At 33.8% G+C, this 20310-nt stretch overlaps 1 protein-coding gene across 9 annotated transcripts in view; it reads right to left on the reverse strand.

The window, feature by feature from the left end:
- The window catches only part of KIF6 (kinesin family member 6), a 149535-nt gene that overhangs the window by 87481 nt on the left and 41744 nt on the right, over positions 1 to 20310 (reverse strand). For 7 of the 9 annotated variants that reach the window (XR_008975014.1, XR_008975013.1, XR_008975012.1 and 4 more), the window contains exons 8-12: positions 18176 to 18319; positions 16820 to 16906; positions 14387 to 14490; positions 1070 to 1175; positions 118 to 262 (exon numbers count right to left, since the gene is read on the reverse strand). Coding sequence is in view for 4 of the 9 variants with exons in the window: in XM_057429991.1 (XP_057285974.1) it covers positions 118 to 262; positions 1070 to 1175; positions 14387 to 14490; positions 16820 to 16906; positions 18176 to 18319 (586 nt within the window). In the remaining 5 variants the exon portion in view is untranslated. The remainder of the gene's footprint in view (positions 1 to 117; positions 263 to 1069; positions 1176 to 14386; positions 14491 to 16819; positions 16907 to 18175; positions 18320 to 20310) is intronic. The other 2 variants (XM_057429992.1, XM_057429995.1) reach the window with 1 other exon arrangement.

Consider the following 20310-nt stretch of genomic DNA (forward strand, 5'->3'; position numbering starts at 1 on the left):
TTTAACACAGTGGGGTTAGTAGAGAAAATTTCCTTCCAGCAGCTAATGCCTCTCACACACACACAAAACCCATTGCAGCCAGATCAGCTTAAAACCAATTTTTTTTTTCTTCTTCACAAAGGATACTGATTTCATTGTCTCTTTGCTGTAGAAGTTCTTTCATTTTTTCCAGTTCTTCTGCTTCTTTGTTGGTGTCTTTTTCTTCAGAGGTGTGTTGCGAGAGCCATTTTCTATCAGAAATCTTTGAATGATTCATTAGTTCCTATTAGAAGAAAAAAAAAAGGACGCTCCTTTAACTTTAGCCCCAGCTACATATTTATGCTTCCCTAAGAGAGTCTAGCTGTGCTAGAAAATGTAAGACTTTCTAGACTCTTGAAAGAACAAAAGCATGCCATGCATTGGCTTACAGTTACATGCACTTTAAGTGCATATATGCACTTGGGACAAGTTGTATTTTTTTTATCTTCACTACAAAAAGTACAATTTACTCTTTCTACATATAAATTCCAGTGTTCTCTGGTATTACAGAACTTTCATTATTAACACTGTAATTAAAACCTAACTATTTAGACAATAAATTAAGATCAGGAATGTGTATGTTATTATATTGGAAAACTATATCCCAAATTACAGAAAAGCTTATCTTCTATTGCTTTTCCTAGTAATTTCGCATGTTTTTTCTAGTGTAAGTGTATTTTGTTTGCTCAGTGATTTAAGAGAGCTTACAACAGTGTCAGGATAGTTAGTGTAACAGATTCAGGGATACGATATTTTTATTCTTAATTTCTCTCTTTAAATATAGTTTGTCCAAAATAAAGCCTCCATAGTGCTGGGAATACATATGAATACACAGAGAGATCCTTGCTGGGGTTTCCACAAAATGCCACTAAATTTTTCCAACTAAATTTCAAATTTCTATCAGTCCTCTCCACATGTCACAGTTCAGTTGTTTTACCCTTTTCCAATGCCTCCCAACTGTATTGTATTACTTGTAATACTTTTCAACCCTGAATGTCTTCAATTTATTTTCAGTGCCAGCTGTGCTTCCATCGAGGTTTAAAAGAAATACCTTCATATGAACAAAGCAATACTTGATCTTGCGCATGTCAGCACCAACATCCAAAGCACTATCAGGATCATTATCTTTAAGAAATGTTCCAATCAACTTATCCAACCTGAAAAATACAAAGAATTTTTAAGGAAAAAAAAAACACAAACATGCAGACAATTCTGTGCGGTTATGTGTTGAATACAATCCAAGGCTTCCCAGGATGACTCACATTGGTAGGCTATTTTCTTTCAAGGTCCATGCAATTTAATACACTTTCGCTCCTGATACTAAAATCTGGATTTGATACTGTATCTTCTACAACTCCACATCAGAACACACTTGCACATGCTAAGGAATACTTCCAGAACTAAAAGCATCTAAGAAGTAATCCTTTCCCCATTTATTTTAAAACCTTCTCTTCTTCTACCGCCCCATAATTTAAAAGATTTAAAGCCTGCCATCTCAGAAAACTAAATATTTAGAGGCTTTGGGAATAGAATTTTTAAATATATATGATTATTCATGCAAAAGAAAAATTGACTTCCTTTTCTATTACAGGAGTCAGCAGATAGAACAGCTTTCATACATAAAATTATCTGCTCCCATCACCAAGCACAGCAACTTATCTTGGAAATCTATAAATATCTGTATCAAAAAAGAGTTAATGCTCTTCTTCTGACTAATGAAATATAGTTAGTGTTTTTTTCTCTTGCAATTTGTTCTTATTTAACAAACATCTCATCTTCCATTAGGGAAAACTAGTTCTTATTTTGGTAATTCAGTCTTCATAAGAAAATCCAGCACTGAAAAGCATCCTCTTGCTTTTTCAAAACCAAAACAAAATATTCAGACTGGATAGCTACACAGGCATAATATACCATGCCTTTGGGCTGGATGTCACAGCTGTGTGGACAGACAGATTTTCTCTTGCACACTCTCACTGCCTTTCTAGTTCTTGCATTCCAAGATGCATGGCAGAGCATCCTCAAGAAAAAAGCCAAAGGATTTCTAAACCGAAACTAGCCCTCAGTCCACTTACTAAAGTACATTTCCGGAAAATAGTAAGTGCAAGTTCAAACTCCATAAACCAGTTACAGATTAAAGGCTTCCTAGTTTGTGACAAATTTTATAACCATAATTCTATGATTTTAAATGTTTATTTAGAATATTACCCTCTGAAGATTACATAAGGTTCTGAACCCGAGTGAGCCAAGCTATCTACAGTGCCTGCATCAAGTACCTAACCACCTGAGAAGGGTAGGAGTTCAGGACCATCTCTGTGCCTAGTGCTTCTTTTGGACTAGTTGAGTTGCTCAATTAATACACAAGCCTTCCGAATGTCATGTAATAGTTGTTTATCTGCTTCAGTAACAGGATTGGGAATCTTGTGGCCATTTGATTATCTTAAACACTTTGCTTTAACCACATAGAGAAAATTCAGGCATTATAATTATCTAAAGTTGACCCTGAAGTAGGTGATTGGGATATTGCCATGCTTTGTAAGACTTCAATTATTAAGATTCCTCACATAACTATATACTGTAGTAACAATTCCCTGCTGGAGAGTAAAACAATGAGACACACAGCAAACAAACAAACAAACAAAAAATAAAAAAAAGAAAATAATTATTTTCAGGTGATAAATATCTGAAAATCAGTAGCTTTAAGACCAGAATAAAAATTAGAAAGCATAACAAAGAGTTTCAGTTATTCATCTCCTCCAGAATTCACCATGGTGAACTGTCAATTCTCAAAGCAGGAGGAAAAGATGAGAAAAACAGAGAGAAACTTTCAGTTAGTTTCAGGTAAACTGTATTTTCCCATTTTCATTATTTCAGTCAATGGACAAGAGATATGCTGTCTATACCATCCCTTATATGTGCAAAATTCACAACTTCTGAATTTATAGAACACTCCCTGAGGTCAATGTGAGCTGTACATGTGGAAGTCTTAAAGAGAAGACAGTTAAAGAAAAATATTAGTTACAGAGGAATTAACTGGCATTGACTTGTTTCTCGAGTTAAGAGACTAAAAATTACTGGGTAAAATAGACCAAAATTTTACATATTGCTCCATGATTTTTTCTGCATGAAGAATCCGCCAGAACAGAGGCCAAGATTAGATAAGAGATTATTCATACTTTCTGCAGACACACTAAGCACAATGAGCAGGAGAATTAATCCTTTATATGTGGAGGTAAGCATTTGTATAAGCATTGGGAAGAGAGAGGCATTAATACTACTAATGAGAATGTAATACAAATGTGATACAAACACAGGGAAAGTCAGTATTTGTCATTGTCTTAAGCATCTTATTGATTTCAGTATGAGGAAAGAAGTAAAAAAAAAAAAAAGTTTTTATAACAAGACTGTCTAGAACGAATACATGAAATCATTAATAAAAATGGACCTTGAATCTTGAAATAGAAAATAGATGGGAGATATTTTAACCTTACCTTGTTTTCCAGAGTTTTACCCATACCCAGATTATGACCAATTTAGGCTATGGGAATCAATCAAAAAAATTACACTAACTTGCACTATTACCATTACCAGAGTAACACCAATCAAAGTCAAAATATTTCAGGAGAAGAAAAAAAATAATACAATTCTTGTAAAATAATGCTCTATTTTTTTTCAAAATTATTATCATACCAGTAAAGAGTCAAGGTTAATTTGTTAAGAATAACAAATTAGACAAGCTGTAGCTATTGATATGAGCTCTTACATTACTTTTAATGTATTTGGCATTCTTGAAAAAAACACAACAGCTCAATTCATTTTTTTTATTCCAAAGGACTACATAGAAGCCAAAAGATATTTGAGCACTAGAAGACTGAGTCAAGTCTCAAATAGCAGAATGTAAATCAGAAATTATAACCAATTCAGCCTCCTTGCCAATTGTAGCAGAATCTTCAGTGTATTTTTTGATAAATTTGTAAAATTTCACCTTTAAGAATTAGAACAAAAATAGACCAATCAAGTCTAAACACTATGAACAAGACCAAAATAAAGAATAAAAAAAGAGCAACAATGATAACCCTCATGCATACCAGCAAAAGAAATCACTGCATCCCTCACATTTTTTTAGGTTTCTGTGTAAAAATTACCAGAACTCTTCTAAAATAAACATAGTCTGACAACACTCTGGATATTCTGGGATTCTTCCAGTATACTGAAGTATTAAACAAAGGTAAAAAATGAACTGACAATATGATACAGATGAAACTTGAAATTTTTCTTCTCAATAAACAGACCTTAGTTAACCATTATTTTTCAAGTGATTTATAGAATCATAGAACCATAGAATGGTTTCAGTTGGAAGGACCTTAAAGCTCATCTAGTTCCAACCCCTGGCACGAGCAGGGACACCCTCCCATAGACCAGGTTGCTCTAAGCCCCATCCAACATGCTCTCAAACACTGCCAGGGATGGTGCAGACAGAGCTTCTCTGGGCAACCTCTTCCAGTGTCTCACCAACCTTACAGTAAAGAAATTCTTCTTAATATCTAATCTAAGTCTACCCTCTTTCAGCTTAAAGCCATTCCCCCATGTCTGTCACTCACTACATGTCCTTGTCAAAAGTCCTCTCTAGATTTCTTGTAGGCCCCCTTTAGGCCCTGGAAGCTGCTCTAAGGTCTCCCCAGAGCCTTCTCTTCTCCAGGCTGAACAAGCCCAACTCTCTCAGGATGTCTTCATAGGAGAGGTGCTCCAGCCCTCTGACCATTTATACAGTAGTTAGATTTGCAGTTTTACAACTGGAAAAAAAACAACGCTAATTCCAGTCGATTTCCAGAGATGTTCACACAATAAAGGAGACTATAAACAATCGTGGGAGAAGGGTTAAAAAAAAAAGACTCACTGGAGCAGAAACCTGAATAAAGAGATGGTCTCCATAGCATCACTTGAAGATCCACACCAGGAATTCTATTTCACACTGAAGACACCTTAAAAAAATACTCAGCCTCAGTCTTCTCACTGCTCAGCTTAGAAAGGGGAATTGCACTCAGCTTGATGGGAAAAAGTAATGATGGAGACTGTTAATTAACTGAAATTCAATGAAATTATGTGGTTAGCTGCAAACAGAATTGAAAATAGCTGAATTTTCCAGTGGAAATATGCAGCATGTACCTTAATTTTTAAATTCGGTACCCATTTAAAGTAAGATGGTCAATTTAAACTCTAAATTTGAGGTATTTTTGTTATACTGGTCAGTTACATCAGAAAAGGCTAAATTGATCTGAAATAGAAGTATCTAACCACAAGATACTTGCACTGAAAGTTCTAAACTAACATAAAAGCAGCTCTAAAAGTGTATTTTATAACTGCTAAAAATCTATTTCTGTGTAGAAACAAGTATTAAATTAATAGTATTTTACTTGTTGCAGTTAATAGCATTAGCAAGCCAGCTAATGCATTCTTCATTACTTCCAGCATACTAAGGCGTCCAATAACATTTCCATGCAGAACTTGTGCTAATCAAATTTGGAGCATGGATAATCATAGGTAATTTCACATGACAGAAAAAAAAGTACTTAAAATCAGATGAAGATGTCTCTTCTAATTTCTGGGTAACTAAAATAGTTCCCTATTTTTTCCTTTTCTCTTGTATATTGGTTAGGTAAAGGAAGTTATAGGCCATTGAATATTTATTATTAATTTTATTAAAGTAGATGAAGCTTAAAAAGGGGATTTTTCATACACCTCTATTCTTCCTTTTAGAACTGTGAGGTTCTGCTCTAGGGACAGCAGGCCTAATTTATACTATTAAGATCAAGGGTGTGCTAAAGCCTATTGCCAGAACCCTGCTGTATCAGGAAAAATAGTTTTCCCAATAGAAATTGCCCAAAGGAGGAAGAATATGGAAGTATCAAGCTAAGACCCATTTTCTGTGGAAAACAGCAGTAAACAGAGTTTTCTTTCTCAGTTCTCATCAGAAAACTCCCAAAACAACCAGAAAACATGAGTGAAAAATTTCACAAACACAAAAAAATTTCTAAGTGAATGCCTAGGGGGCAGTATCAAGTCATTCATGAGTTTAATTTAAAACTCATTTTGATAGTGGTATTTTATATGTTAACCTAGTACAAAAAGAAAGGTATGACAGTGCTGATCCAGGTGAGTTTGAATCACAGTATCAGACTTTGCAAACACAAGCTGTGTCAAGCACAAGTCTGTTCTTATGCTGGTGGTGGGAAGAAAACTCACCGTAAAACTGTCATAAACAGTTGGTATGGAAAAATGTTAAACTAACAATGCTCTCTGGTTAGTAACTGTGAATCAGGCCCAAATTCTTGGTCTAGCTTTTCTCTCTTTACAGTTTTTGTGTAAATAACGTAAATACACCCTGTACTGCAGCTCACAGCTTTTATATTACCAACTTTATTTCGCTTCTGTTACTTTCTGTGCTTCAGAAATTATTTTTTAATGAACCTGATTACCATTTAGACCACACAGAAATCACAAAAGCTTTCAATCCACACTACTTTAGATTCCATGCAATTTTTCTGATAGCCAAGCTCCAGAATTCACCCATCTATTAAATAACAGACTTCCATATTTAGAAAAAGAAAATCCACTTCTGAATCAGGCATATGTTTGCATAGACCAGGATGCAAATTACACAGCTGAAATGCATCAGAAAAGCACTCCTCTCCAACTGAGAGTATGTTTTTAAAGTTTAGAGCTCTCAATGGCAAGCAGGATGCATGGTCTCAAAACACAGATTTGGAAGGACTCATTTTGACCTTGCTTTCTGTGTCATGATTCATTTCTGGGAGAAAGTGCCTATTAACTAATCACTGTTTTTTTTTTCCCTGATCACTGACACTCTATATTATGTATCGAAATTAAGTTCACTTTAAGTACAATGAATTTTGTGTGCTAGATGTGAACTCTGACAAGCAAAATGGAAATCCAGGTTTATGAAACATAGTAAGCTGCAAACAAAGAAGTCACAGAAACACTTGCAGTAATCAGAGAGGTTGCTTCAATTAAAGAAGCTTTTTTACCTAGACTTTTGCAATAGCTTTTCTATTGGTAGCATACTTCATACCAATTTCTTTATATGTTAATTTTGAAAATTATCTTTAAGTGTTTTTATTATGCCTATGTTACTAAAAAAGAAGTAACTCCGTATCTCCACATATTTTATGAATCTAGCTAAAAAACATTATATGAAGCAGAATTGTCTTTAATAAGAGCCGTTTGCATAAGTTATCTTCAAGTGTGCATCAGTATGGGAAGACCATGGAGATTTTAAGCAGAAAATTTTGTCAATAATGCTGTGGAGGACAGAAGGAAAAAGGGAAGGTATTTCCAGGCATTATTTTCATGTTTTCAGGCCATACTAATGACATGAAAAAGAAGATAAATTACACAGAACACATCTGAACTTGCCCTGAGAAGAGCTGTAATACATTACTGATGGGTAGTGAACATGAAAGTAATTGCCTAACATATAATTGACATATGCAGAGGATAATGCTATATTCTATATTCCAGAAATACCTGCTTAACCTCTAATTTAACTAAAGTGGATTAACTCCTAGATGAAACAATAATGATTAAGGTAACTAAATAGTGGAACCGGTTACCTAAGCCTTCACACAATTCCCTTAGTAGATAAGAAGTAAGAGCACTAAAATGTTTGAAAATAAAATTTTGACAGTAGGACTTCTAATTTTGTAAAGCAATCAAACAAACAGTAACATACTTAAAGATGATTACCATTAAAGACTTGCACTGCACAGTAGAGAAGCACAGAACTCCTATTATAGATATAAACCCCTCCTTTCCTTTTTGTTAAGCATATGGGCAAAGCCATTTCTGCTCTTCCTTATTTGAGGAGATTCTTCTGAATTACATGGCTAGAATGTGATAAACAGATGTAAAGAGTTTCTACACAGTTGAAAATCATTCATCCCAATGATGAAACGCAGACAGATCTAAATCTTTGTACAGGTAAGTCAAGGGAAGATTTGGCATAGACTATAAAGAGATCAAAACTGGCTTATACAGGAGAAAAAACTAACACTCCATATACAATTTTTTTTTTTTTTTAAAGAAACATGTCAAGTAGCTTGCTGAGTAGATAATTTCCTTTTTCAATGGCACTCTGTAATAGCAGACTGAAAGTACATACATAACAAAATGCTACTTACTGCCAGCTAATATTTATATCTGTAAGAGTAGTCAGATTCAAATAACTGGAGTATATCTAAAACTAGCAAAAGAACACTAAGCTTCAGTTTATCAAAATTTAAAAATTATAAATATCTCTAAGTAGAAGATAGCAAGAACTTAAAATAAAAAATAAGGTAGGACAAGCATAACGGGTACTTCAGGAAGTCAAAAGGACTCATATGGATGAACATTTCTAAAATATAGAAGACAGCAGTTCTGAAAAAAAAATGCATAAAGTGCATTAATAAGGTTATTAATTAGATGTAAAAGTTCAGAAGAAAGCAATTTTCAAAAAGTATTTAAAGTGCCAAAATTTGCAAGCAGGTATTTAGCAGCACTTTCAGATGCAACTCAGCTGCATAAACATCATCAACAAATTTCAGTGAGATTCAAAAAGCTGCTTTTGAACATTTGGAAATTGGCTCAAAGATTTTCAAGATTTTTTTCAAATATCTAAATAATAAAATTTAGCTATGCTATCTTTTCCCCATATATCTTGCTAATATCAGTTATCTTATATTTCATTACCTTTCTTGAAACCACACATTAGATGACTTCTGAATATTAGAAAGCAGGACATTGTACATACCGTCCCACTCTTCCCAATTAACCAAACTTGCTAAACTTGGAAAATAATTGTAAATTATCTCTCAATAATTTTGATGTAAAATGTGATCAGTTTAAATAAGATTTTTTTTTTCCAGTGGTCTTGAAACAAAATAATAAGATCACAGAAAAGTATTTATACTTATTAAGCATCCAGCTTACATACCTGCAATTAGGAATTCAACTTCCTGTGCTGTCACTAAAGGTTTTATAACATGTAAGAGAAAAAATGTCCTCTAGCTAAATACATTGATTTAATAGCATTCTAAACCAGGTATCTAAGGTAGAAGCTAATGTGAGACATTTTAAGACTATATAACTAAGGTAGCTTCTTTTCTCTTGGATTTTGCCTACAGAGCTTATGTCAGTCAGTCTGCTAACTTCTGCACAAATCCACTGTCTGCAGAGCTGTGTTGACATAAGGCAAGGGAACATGCTTCTATTTCTTCCACCTTGCAACTGAAATTGAACACTGACATCAGTAAATAAGAACATTTGCTCTGCTTTGTAAATGAAACTATTTGCTCAACAGCTTAAGCATGAGTAACTGTTAAAGCTCTATATCATACAACAGTGCAATATTGTTAATAACATGATAGCATACAGATGTCACAATGTTGAAACAAAAAAATGAAAGACAGAAAGAAGTAATGAGATATCCAGGACTTGAGTGAGATGAACAATATATGACTGTTGAAGTAAAAAATAGAAGTGTCTGTAATAACATATGTATCTGAAAGAAATAAGGTAAAGTTATTAATAAATTGAAGTGCTAACCCAGTACTTCCAGCCTTGTTCCTAGAGAATTCCATCTGGCAAAAGCTCTGGAAGCGTGGGTGCTCTGGAACACAGGACCATGATTTGAAATCCTGACTTTCTGGGCACGCATTGTAAATTGCTAGTGAGATCATTTATAACAACAACAACAACAATTTTTAAAAAAATACCAAACAATTCAAACAAAAAGGACTTGCCCTTTTACTTCTGGCATGCTTCTCAAAAAAAAAATCCCCAAACCCTCCCAAAATCATTTGAAAGCCATTTAATTCTAAAGCATAATACAGAAGCAAGTAAGAGTACGATTTCCTTTTATTGGGGATGTATGATGTTATTTTCTATATTTTTAAAAAATAATCCAAAGTGCTCCTTTATCTTTTTTTTTCTCCCCTAAACAAGAAGCTAATTCTCAAACTCAAATAAATATTTAGAGATCAGCCCTTTACAGCTGAGGAAGTAGATGGCAAAGTAGATCCAAAGCAAGCAATTCAGACTTTGGAAGCATTTTATGAACTACTTTCTGAACCACTTATGTAGTCTAGCTGAACTTTTTATGCTGTGTTTTTTAAATAAACAAAATGAGAACAGCAGAATTCATGTATAACATTTATGAAAATAAAATAATAAAATAAAAAAATATGACATTACTATTTAAGACAGAATTCTGAAGTAAGAATTCCGAAGTAAGAATTCCAGACATCTGTAGCATTATTCACAGGACTGAAAAACTGCACTGTATTATAACTTAGCATTCAGCATAAAAGTCAAGAGTGTGTTTTCCATTTTGTTTTAGACTTGGTTAATGACAATGTGACATTGTAGTGGTTATGAGGAAAGCCTATTTGACAGGATATTTTTTCCCTTCCATTACACGAATAACAAAAATGGGGAAAAAAATTAAAAAATCCCTGAACATACTTGTTTAAATAAGGGAAAAAAAAACAACAAACCAAACCAAAAATAAAATGATGAAGAATGAACCACAGCTTATTAACATACTAACTTCCAACATCCAGCAATTTTAACTGGAGAGAGTAGACCCCTGAAAGTAAACAAGTGGAATGAAGCCCATTACTGTAGGAAATGTTTGGCATTTCTTGACTTACTACGCCAAGAAACATATAAAATATAGTTTTAACATAATATTAATACTTATTTCCAGGGCAATCACTAACACGTATTGCCTGCAACACATGTAGAGAGAAAAAACCCCTATGTATTACTATAACCATTTTATTAGACTAAAAATATTATCGGATCTACACATGTACCACTGGAACCAATTTCATTTTGGCACCCACCTTCTACTGAAAATTGCCTGACAGAAGGCCTTATGCCGAGACAACAAAATAAATATGAACTTGGTGCCTGCAGTTTTATTAACATATTTTGTACCTTTCATCGTCTGTGTTCCAAACCAAAGAATAAATAAAAAATTTGGCACAAAATAGTTTCAAGCAGGTTAATATTGGTATGACCTCCCTTGAAACGCATATAATGAATCAGAAGAATTAACACACATCCATTTTTTTAATGAGACTATATTCAGTAACACTTCTCCTTATTAATTACTTTGTTTGTAATAAAATGAATCAGATTAAGACTTTTGTTAAAGGATTTTTAAAAGAACTATGTAAACTTGGATTATTTATATATATACACAATATGTATACTCACATACATATACATGTCAAGATACAGATTCTTTAAGTTTAAACAGAAGATACCCTAAGATACGCCTAAACAGTATTTGAAATCCATACTGACCCTAATTATAATTTCCTCTCTGGCATATTAAAAAAGCAACAATCACAGAAAAAAATTAATAATTTCTTCTGTTTGGAATTCCCTACAGCACTCCCTTAAAAACACTCCAAATAAAGTGCAACACAGTATGCTTCATTATCACCTATAGCATGTTTCTTTTCCTCTTCTGTCTGTCATAACAATCCATATGTCTCCTGATAAGTAATATTATTTAGGTTTCATTAGAGATGTGAAACTAGATGTGAACAACAACATAGATATCTTCCAGTAATAGTAAAACGTGATTTTATCAGCCTTCATCCAGGTCAATACGTCTATTTGGACTACTTACTTCTGTATTTTTCTTTAATTTCAACAAACTCTCCAGATAACGAGTAGCTCCAAACTCAGATGGCCAGTCTCAATAAACAGAACTGTCATAAAGATTTACTGTGTTATGTATCGATAGCTCTAACTGGAGACAGAACACTGAGATATTATCTGTTGGTTTTACATGCTCAGGACACTTATGGGCAGGAGACTCAGGCAGATGTAAGCCATCATGGTCACAAATATTTTGCCCTATGAAAGCTAGCTCAAAATGCATACATGTTCAAAACCTCAGAAAGATATTTTCATTGAAGTAGCGGCTTTTTATACTATCATTTCATGATATTTTCATTTGGGTATTTAGCTCACATCAGTTGTTTACCTGTGAACACTCCGCTTAACTGTTAAAAAAAAGATTGACTTATTTCTCAACATTCTATTCAACTGCAGCACATATCACTAGTAAACCAGTCTGACTCATGTGCATGACAGTTACTCTCTAGCAGTACCTTCTGTTCTCTGCTTGAAACTGTTACCCATAAAAACTCTATATCCAATTATTTTTTCCATTTTAAGTCTATATTAAAAATCTTTATCTTTGAATAAGGTCACTATATGGCATTTATGACTGATGAAGTTAATTGTTTGATGTCCTTTTTTATTATTGGTTCTCAAGAAAAGTATTGTACCTCAGTCAGCAGTACTTAAACTTTATTCTATGTTTTAATTGCACAGCGTATGTACCAAGAAAGAACTTGTTTCTGAAACATGAACACACATGCCACATAAGCCTAAGTAAAGATAAATTATAAACTTAAAAAACCCTAAAATTTTGTGTTGTCCTAATTTAGTTGAGGTACTTGAAAGTTATTTTTCCTTCTGTTTCTTCTTACAGGTAGAAATTCATTAAAGTATCTTACGTGCTAATTTCTGAAGGAATGGAATGCAAAATTACTTGCTATGATCTCAGAAGAAACTTTTTCAGATAATGTAATGCACTATATATTGTGCTATATATATAAAAAGGAAAACCGACACACTTTTTAGTGACGTATTTCTGGAATAAGGCCTCCCAGATAGTGCAACTCTATGCAGAGGATACATTCCTAGTTTTTCTTTGCATATTCATATTTAGCACTTTCATTAACTGTGAAACCATTTGCATTTGTAAGACTGCCATTCATGGCAAATAGAAATCTTAGAAAGTAAGATTCATGAGTGTGGCCTAAATAACCCAAATTATTTCTAAACCCCCAGTTTACATATAAAAACTAAAAAATAAACAAGACTAGAGTGGAAGATTCCTGTGACAAATTTTTATACGAATGTTAGGGAAGTGCATCTTTAAATGACTACATATATATTATTTAAGTATATCTGAATAGCCATTGAGAGTCATTCCTTTTCTTAAAGACTGGTTCCTTCAGGGTAAAAAGAAACCATCTAATAAGGGCATTTAATTTTACACGTAAAATAAATAAATAAATAAATAAATAAATAAATAAATAAGAGAGATACCTTTCTGTTCTTGTTATTTCTATAATTTTCTTTCTATGGCTTGATTTTGTCACAGAGTGCTACCCTGTTATGTTCTTGTTGCAGAATGATAAATAAATATTAACCTAGTAGGAACTGAGGGACATTTCTCATTAGAAGATTATACTGGTAACTGTCTATGCTGAAAATGACCCAGATTAACAATGTAAACAAAATATATACATAATGCTATCTAGCTCCCCATCCTTGATAGAGATGCCTTTAGTTTCTGAATTAAATAAAACAATCAAAACCAAGAATTAATGACAACAATCTACATGAGAAACTCAAGTTTAAAGGCTGAAGCTTGTCCTCATGTCTCCAGAATCTGCTGGACATCAGGGGAAATTATTAGCATTTTTAGCTTTCTTCTGGATCAGTTCTAACAGAAATTAAATTAAGGCTAAAATCTCTCAGAGCTTCAATGTAGTTACCATTAATATACTAATCAAAGTTTCTAGACAGTTTCTACTTTCTTTATACAGATGAGGTAGAGATATTAAATAGGTTCATCCTACAGAATCAATTAAATTTTCAGAACTGGGTATTGAATTTGTTATTGTGAACATTTAGACCTAAATAAACACTTCTAGATTATACAGAAAGTTCTTACCTATTTCTATTGATCTGTTACAAAAAGCTGCAAGATATTACAACAATTATGTGAATTAATCATGTGTTTTCAATAGCATGCTCAGTAAAAAAACCTTAATATTTGGCTTTTAAGACATTGAATAATTGTGTATCAGAAAGCAAGATTTCTCTTGGCCTACATCAAACTAACAGTGCAGCAGGATCCTTCTCAGCAAAAAAGAGTATTTCTTGAATTTTACTGTGATTGTCTATCCGCTTCTGTGATTGTTTTTTTAATTCCGCACTATTATACAACACTTCTTTTTGCCTGGCATCTAACAGGCATTCCCGTCCTTTGCGTTTACTCCACTTCCTCAAAGCTGAGGCTGCAAAAACACAGCCAGCAGCCTCATACAGCTTTTCATGGAAAACTGCCATCCTAACTTGGCACCTAACTTCACGTTATTATTCTCACTCAGAGAAGTTTAAAACTCTGAGATGAATTTAAATATTTATGCTCGCAAAGAAACTGATTAAAAATATCAACACGCAATAAGAAATTGAAAACAATGTAAGCCATTACTGAAGTAGCTCTTCTTGTGAAAGTTCTGATGTTCTTTGTTTGCCAGTCACCAGCACAAGCTCATCCTTCAGCTCCTGGATCTCCTTTTTCAGTTGGACAATAATCTACAAACAGCAAGGCAGAAACCAAGCACCACCAATAGATTAATAGCTAGTTTATGATTTTCACATTAGAAGGCTGAGTGAAAGAAATAATATATTTTGAATTTCTCTTTTTCTAAACATCTCTTTTTTAAAAACAGTCCAAGTGCCTTAAATATACAAAGCTCTTTTTTTTTTCCTTTTCCATTTATATAAACAAGATAAGTCTTCCAAACCCTCTAAATTCTATGTGTTAGAAGACACGGCTGTACAGGAGTTCGAAAGATTGTTTGCAAAAGAAAAAATAATTTGCCATAGGAATAAAAATGACTTTCTGACTATCAGTTTTGCCTGTTAGTAACCAAACCCCATTTGAAATAGAAGTGATGTTTTTGTTACGGAAAGGACAAATACACACCAAAAGTGATTTTTTTTATAAAGAAACAGAAATTCCAAAATAGTATCTTAGTACTTTAATCTTAACTCTTCTTCTCTTGCTTGTAACTTTTCACTCTTATTAGAATTATAGCATACTATAATTATAGGATGTATCCATTGCTAACAACAAATAAGTAAGTTAACATTAAACTGCATTAATGAATAGTAATGATTGCAATCGTGACTTGGAGAACTGTACTTAATTTTTAAATTCTAATAGCTCATTATCGGAGCCTGTACCTTTGGGAAAAGTGCCTGTATGAAATGGTATTTTACAAATCATCAGCTTCCCAAGGCCAAATTCTACAAAGCAGGGACAATCCCTAAGTCTAAAACATAAATGAGCAAGTTCATGGATACTTTATGATTGAACTTTTTATTAGTGCATCACCTTATAATGGCTCAAATGTTTCAAGAATCCAATGGTATTTTTAGATGGATATGAATACATTGATTCAATGTGCAAACTAAGTTTTCAAGAGAAGAAAGTTTTCAAGGAAAAATTAATTATTGTTGATTGCATGCACTTTCTAGAAACAAGACTGTTGAAACTGATGACACATTTGCACTGGATGTTAACATTCCTTCAAACATTTGTGTTTCTTTTAATGATTAAATTTAACCATGATTTCCTAACTTTAAATGAGTATTTTTATTTCACAATTCAAAATAATCTAAACATACATATGATTATTTCTTTTAACTATAAACTTACTGGGTACACACTTACTAGTATAAATATGAAAAGCAAACTTACAGTATTTTATATGAGAATCTATTAAGGTTAATTGTTAATTATTATTATTTGTTAATTACAGATGTTGCAAGAGTGCTTCACAAATCTTAGAGGTCAAACATTTTAACCTGGTTTTAGGTTGCCTCACTCTGGTGGCACACTCTGATGTAGTCTGGGCCAGTTACTGAGTCAATAAAACAAAATTTGGGGTTGGAGTATAAAACGGAAAAAGCTGAACTGACAGCATCATCCCTGTTCAATGCTGAAATTGTTAGGATGGTTAACCTTAGTGAGACAACAACACAAATTTTCAGTATATGGATAAAAGACTGATTTTCAAGTATTATTAAAACAAACAAAAAATCTACAGAAGCACAACACTGAATGCTAGAGGAAATTAGAATTAATTTAACCTCAGCAACTTGGTTTTCATTTTAAAACAAATGCTTTGATCATAAGCTGTGCTGCTCATAAAGTACATTGAGTACAAGCTCATCTTCTTAGTAAGACACACAGCCAGGAAGTCTCCATTATGAAGAATATAATTTACACAAGTCAGATATGTCAAGAGGTATTATGCACTCCCTTTATAAAGCATTCATTCAACTTACAGATGATAAATACTGGAAATAAATGGCATTTGATTTAATGAAAAAAGATGTAGTCAAGCTCTTCACTGAATAAACAAGTTGCACCCTGGAAATATACTTTACGTGGTTAAGATGGGCAACAAATTCCTCAATGAGCACAGAGCCATATAAAATCTAGGTACCTGTGTTCCCCTGTCTTTTCCACAAGAGAGGATGATTTTCTAACTCGCATGAATCCACTTTTGCTTTACTTGCTAAATGATCCTGCAGAGCTAGACATACCAAACTCCGCAGGATATAGCTCACAGTATAGCTCCACAGGATGTGGCAAATGTAGTAATGTAGGAGCCTGCATGCGTTTCAGCCTCAGTCAAAGGCTTCTATGGCTATGGAAGAAAGTTTTGTGTGATTTGCTATGATACATATGAACATACATACATATGATACATACTATTTGCTACATATGAAACGAAAAAAAAAATTAATTGGTTCCTCGTACCAGTCTCAAGGAAGGACTGACACTGTTTCTTAGTGTTTTAATACACAAACTATTGCAATCCCATTCCCTCTGCCCCAAGACAACTCTCACCAATCTGGGGTCAATTTCTTCATTAAGAACTGCTTCATTCTTGATAAGAGCAACTCGCTGTGCAAATCTGCAGGTCGATATAGATTCCTGGAGGAAAAACAAACAATGAGAAGGAAAAATAAATTCACCTACCTTTGCACCCCGAGGTAAGTAGAACACACTGATTATGAAGTCATCAAACTACATTTCTGGGTTTTGCATATTTTACTGTAATAATCTATTATTTCATGTTCCAAACCAAGGATATTCAAGGGAAATTAGCGTAGCATATTAATGACAGTGACATATAAAACTGTCAAATCCTAGTACATTTCTTATTGACCCAATCTCCTGATCAACTGCTTTTCAAGTTAGTCCCCAGCTGGCACTAAAGGGCAAGAAAGCCTCAGAAGGTAAAAATTTTGAATGATGGGAAAAAGAGAAAATTAACTAAATTTTTTTTTTTTTTTTTGTGAAAATGAGACTAGGGAGGTGTATGTAAATGCAAAAGAATCTGGGAAAAAGAGATGAGTCTTATTGAGCCTGCTGCCAGCCAGCACCCAGATCTCTTTCTGCAGGGCTGCTCTGCAGCCACTCCTTTGACAATTTGTATTTGTGTTCCAATTCATATAGACTCCTCTTGCAAGGCCTCCTGTCCTTCAAGAGAGTCAACAGCACCTCCCAGTTTGGTATCATCAGAAAACTTGCTAATAGTGCCCTCAACTCCTGCATGCAGATCATTCATAATATTTTGAACAGAACTGGGCCTAGAACGGAACCCTGCAGAACACAGCTTGCCACCAGCCAGATTTGGCCCCATTCACTACAGCACTGTGATGAGTGATACAGCTCTTTTGGTAAACAAAGAGAAGAAATCATCACTATATATACTTTCAGCACAGGAAATTAGTGAAAGGAGATAAAAGTATTAGAAATATTTTAAAGAATCTCAAATCACCCCATCCAATTCCCTCTACCCTGTCAACAAACTCTCCACTTTTCTGTCATACTCAGTGAAATCATGACTCCAAAGAAGTAAACAGTTATAGATATTACCATTATGTCCTCAAAGATTTATTCATCAGGAAAACAATAAATAAAAAAAAACACTCATTACTAAGTGCAATTTGTTTCCCAAGTGTTGCTTGAGATTACTTAGAGAAAAGCACATTTCTTAAAGGGTTAAAGGGTTTGTCTACATCTTATTGAAATTTCCACTGACAAAATTATCTCCTGGAAAAAAATTCAAAATGTTTTTCTGTAAGGATAAAAATGAAAGCATACACAGTTGAATTACAAACTGTAATAAAGGTCAGAAGAGCAGGATCTTTAGAGAAGTGAAAGCTTTTTTGTTGAAAATGGATAGAAATAACATACATCTATGTTTCGTTTGTCTATAGAGAGTGTTGCTATCATGGTAGTCATGCAGTTTCCTCCCAGGCTGTCTCTTAATACTGAGGTCATCATAGAGTTTCGATAAGGAATGTGGGACCGGTTTTTCTCTGCAAGGGCAATTATTACCTGAAACAGTAATTAAAAAAATGGAAAAAAAATTAAATTTACGTGTCTATTAATGATTGATACATAAAAAGAACAAAAAAAATCTGCTCAGGAACCCAAACTTCTGATACAACAGAACTATGCTTATACATCCAGTTAGCTGCAAACTGATTTTATGGAAATAATTTCAACTTAAATTTCAGAGTGCTTATATGTCTTCGTAGGATCTGGACCTGAAAGACCAAATGAATATAACTTTATCATACCCTAGCTTTACAGCCTCTTAGCAACATAGAAACTGAACACCATAAACCAAAACCCACAGACTTTCCTAAGACAGAGGAACTTACTGAAACTATTCTTCATATTTTTTCTGTCATAATAATAAAGTATGAATAGTATTCAAGTAAAAATTTCTTTAACACTTGCTAAAGCATGCTTTTAATATTACACATTCTTAAAGCATATGGTTCTTAGAGGGATCAATACATTTATTTCTGAGAAAGCGTCTTGAAAAATAAAACACAAATAAGAGTGCATGATTGCAATGTACTGTTGGAAAGAAATAATTCAGTTTAGTATATGCATGCCTTGGCCAAAAAGGAAATGGTACACCTACTATTCTCAGTTTCTTTCTCAGCTGTTTACTTTATGGGACCTAATTATTATTAAATAAAAAGCTAGATTATCCCATGATCTGTTGTGATACAAATATTTGAACTGTTATCTGGCCAAGAACTGTACCAAAAGACTGTAGCTATATGACTTCTGCAAGCTATCCAAAATGATTAGGATTTTTTTTTTCTTTTACAAATGTTACACACCAGCATAAATTTTGTTTACACTGCACTTAAAAGACATTATTTTAGAAAATTTGGTATCATTTTTTTTGTTGGTGCTATTTTTTCTTACTGGTCTTCAGAAGCTAAAATGTCTTATTTCTATAAATCTTACACTGGCAGCCCTAAGAAGGTCAAATACATAATATGAAAACAACTATCTTTTAAAGGAATCTAGAAAGGCATTCTTGTACCAAGATTTTCAACTCTTATTTATTACAACTTGGAAATATATCACTGTTAGTTTATAATATTGCATAGAAACTTCAAAGTCGAGTATGTACGTTAATAAACATTTTCTCAGTCTCTGCCACACAGAGACTACTATCTGAATAGACATGAAGGGAAAAGAGACAGAGGGAAAATACGTTATTTCCATTAAGAATGGGAGCTGCGTTACAGAGGAGTTCATTTTTCTGAAGTTCACGCTGAAAGCCTGTAGCCCAGGAAGAATCTGAACCCTCCCATGCTGGCACTGAAGTGGCCAGGTCTCATAACACAGAAGCCACTGAACTGTCATATGAGAGACAATGCAGCTCACAAGATGATGTGTTTAATAAAATCTCACTTAAACCACTAAATCAACCTTTACAATCCAGTCAAGGAACTTCTAATAGAAAAAGGAGAGTTCGGAAAGAGTGGGATTTTGGGGTGCATGCCTTTGTAGGTACAGAGTATCTCTCTATATATGATATGTATATATGATAGATGTATATATGATATATACAAGATATAAATGCAGTTGATAGCTCTGTATACAAGGTTTTTTAATGTATTATGGATGTTTAACAAGTAGATCAAGTGTGATAACACAAAACTGTGTTCCCATTGTCATCTTGACAGAAATAATTTTATGTGACTACTTCATTATGCAAGGTGTTTAGAAATGGCATAACTCAAAGCTAAAAGAGGGTTCTCCCTGCTCTCCATTATTTAGTTTGCCAATGACACCAAGCTGTGTGGTTCGGTTGATACCCTGGAGGGAAGGAATGCCATCCAGAGGGACCTTGACACGCTTGTGAGGTGGGCTGATGCCAGCCTCATGAAGTTTAACCATGCCAAGTGCAAGGTCCTACACCTGGGTCGGAGCAGTCCCAGGCACAGCTACAGGTTGGGCAGAGAAGAGATTCAGAGCAGCCCTGCAGAGAAGGACTTGGGGGTGTTGGTTGATGA

The sequence above is a fragment of the Pezoporus wallicus genome, unplaced genomic scaffold (genome assembly GCF_028554395.1).
Source record: "Pezoporus wallicus isolate ANWC-B61680 ecotype Strahan unplaced genomic scaffold, APGP_CSIRO_Pwel_v1 contig_5353, whole genome shotgun sequence".
Classification (NCBI taxonomy): Eukaryota; Metazoa; Chordata; class Aves; order Psittaciformes; family Psittacidae; genus Pezoporus; species Pezoporus wallicus.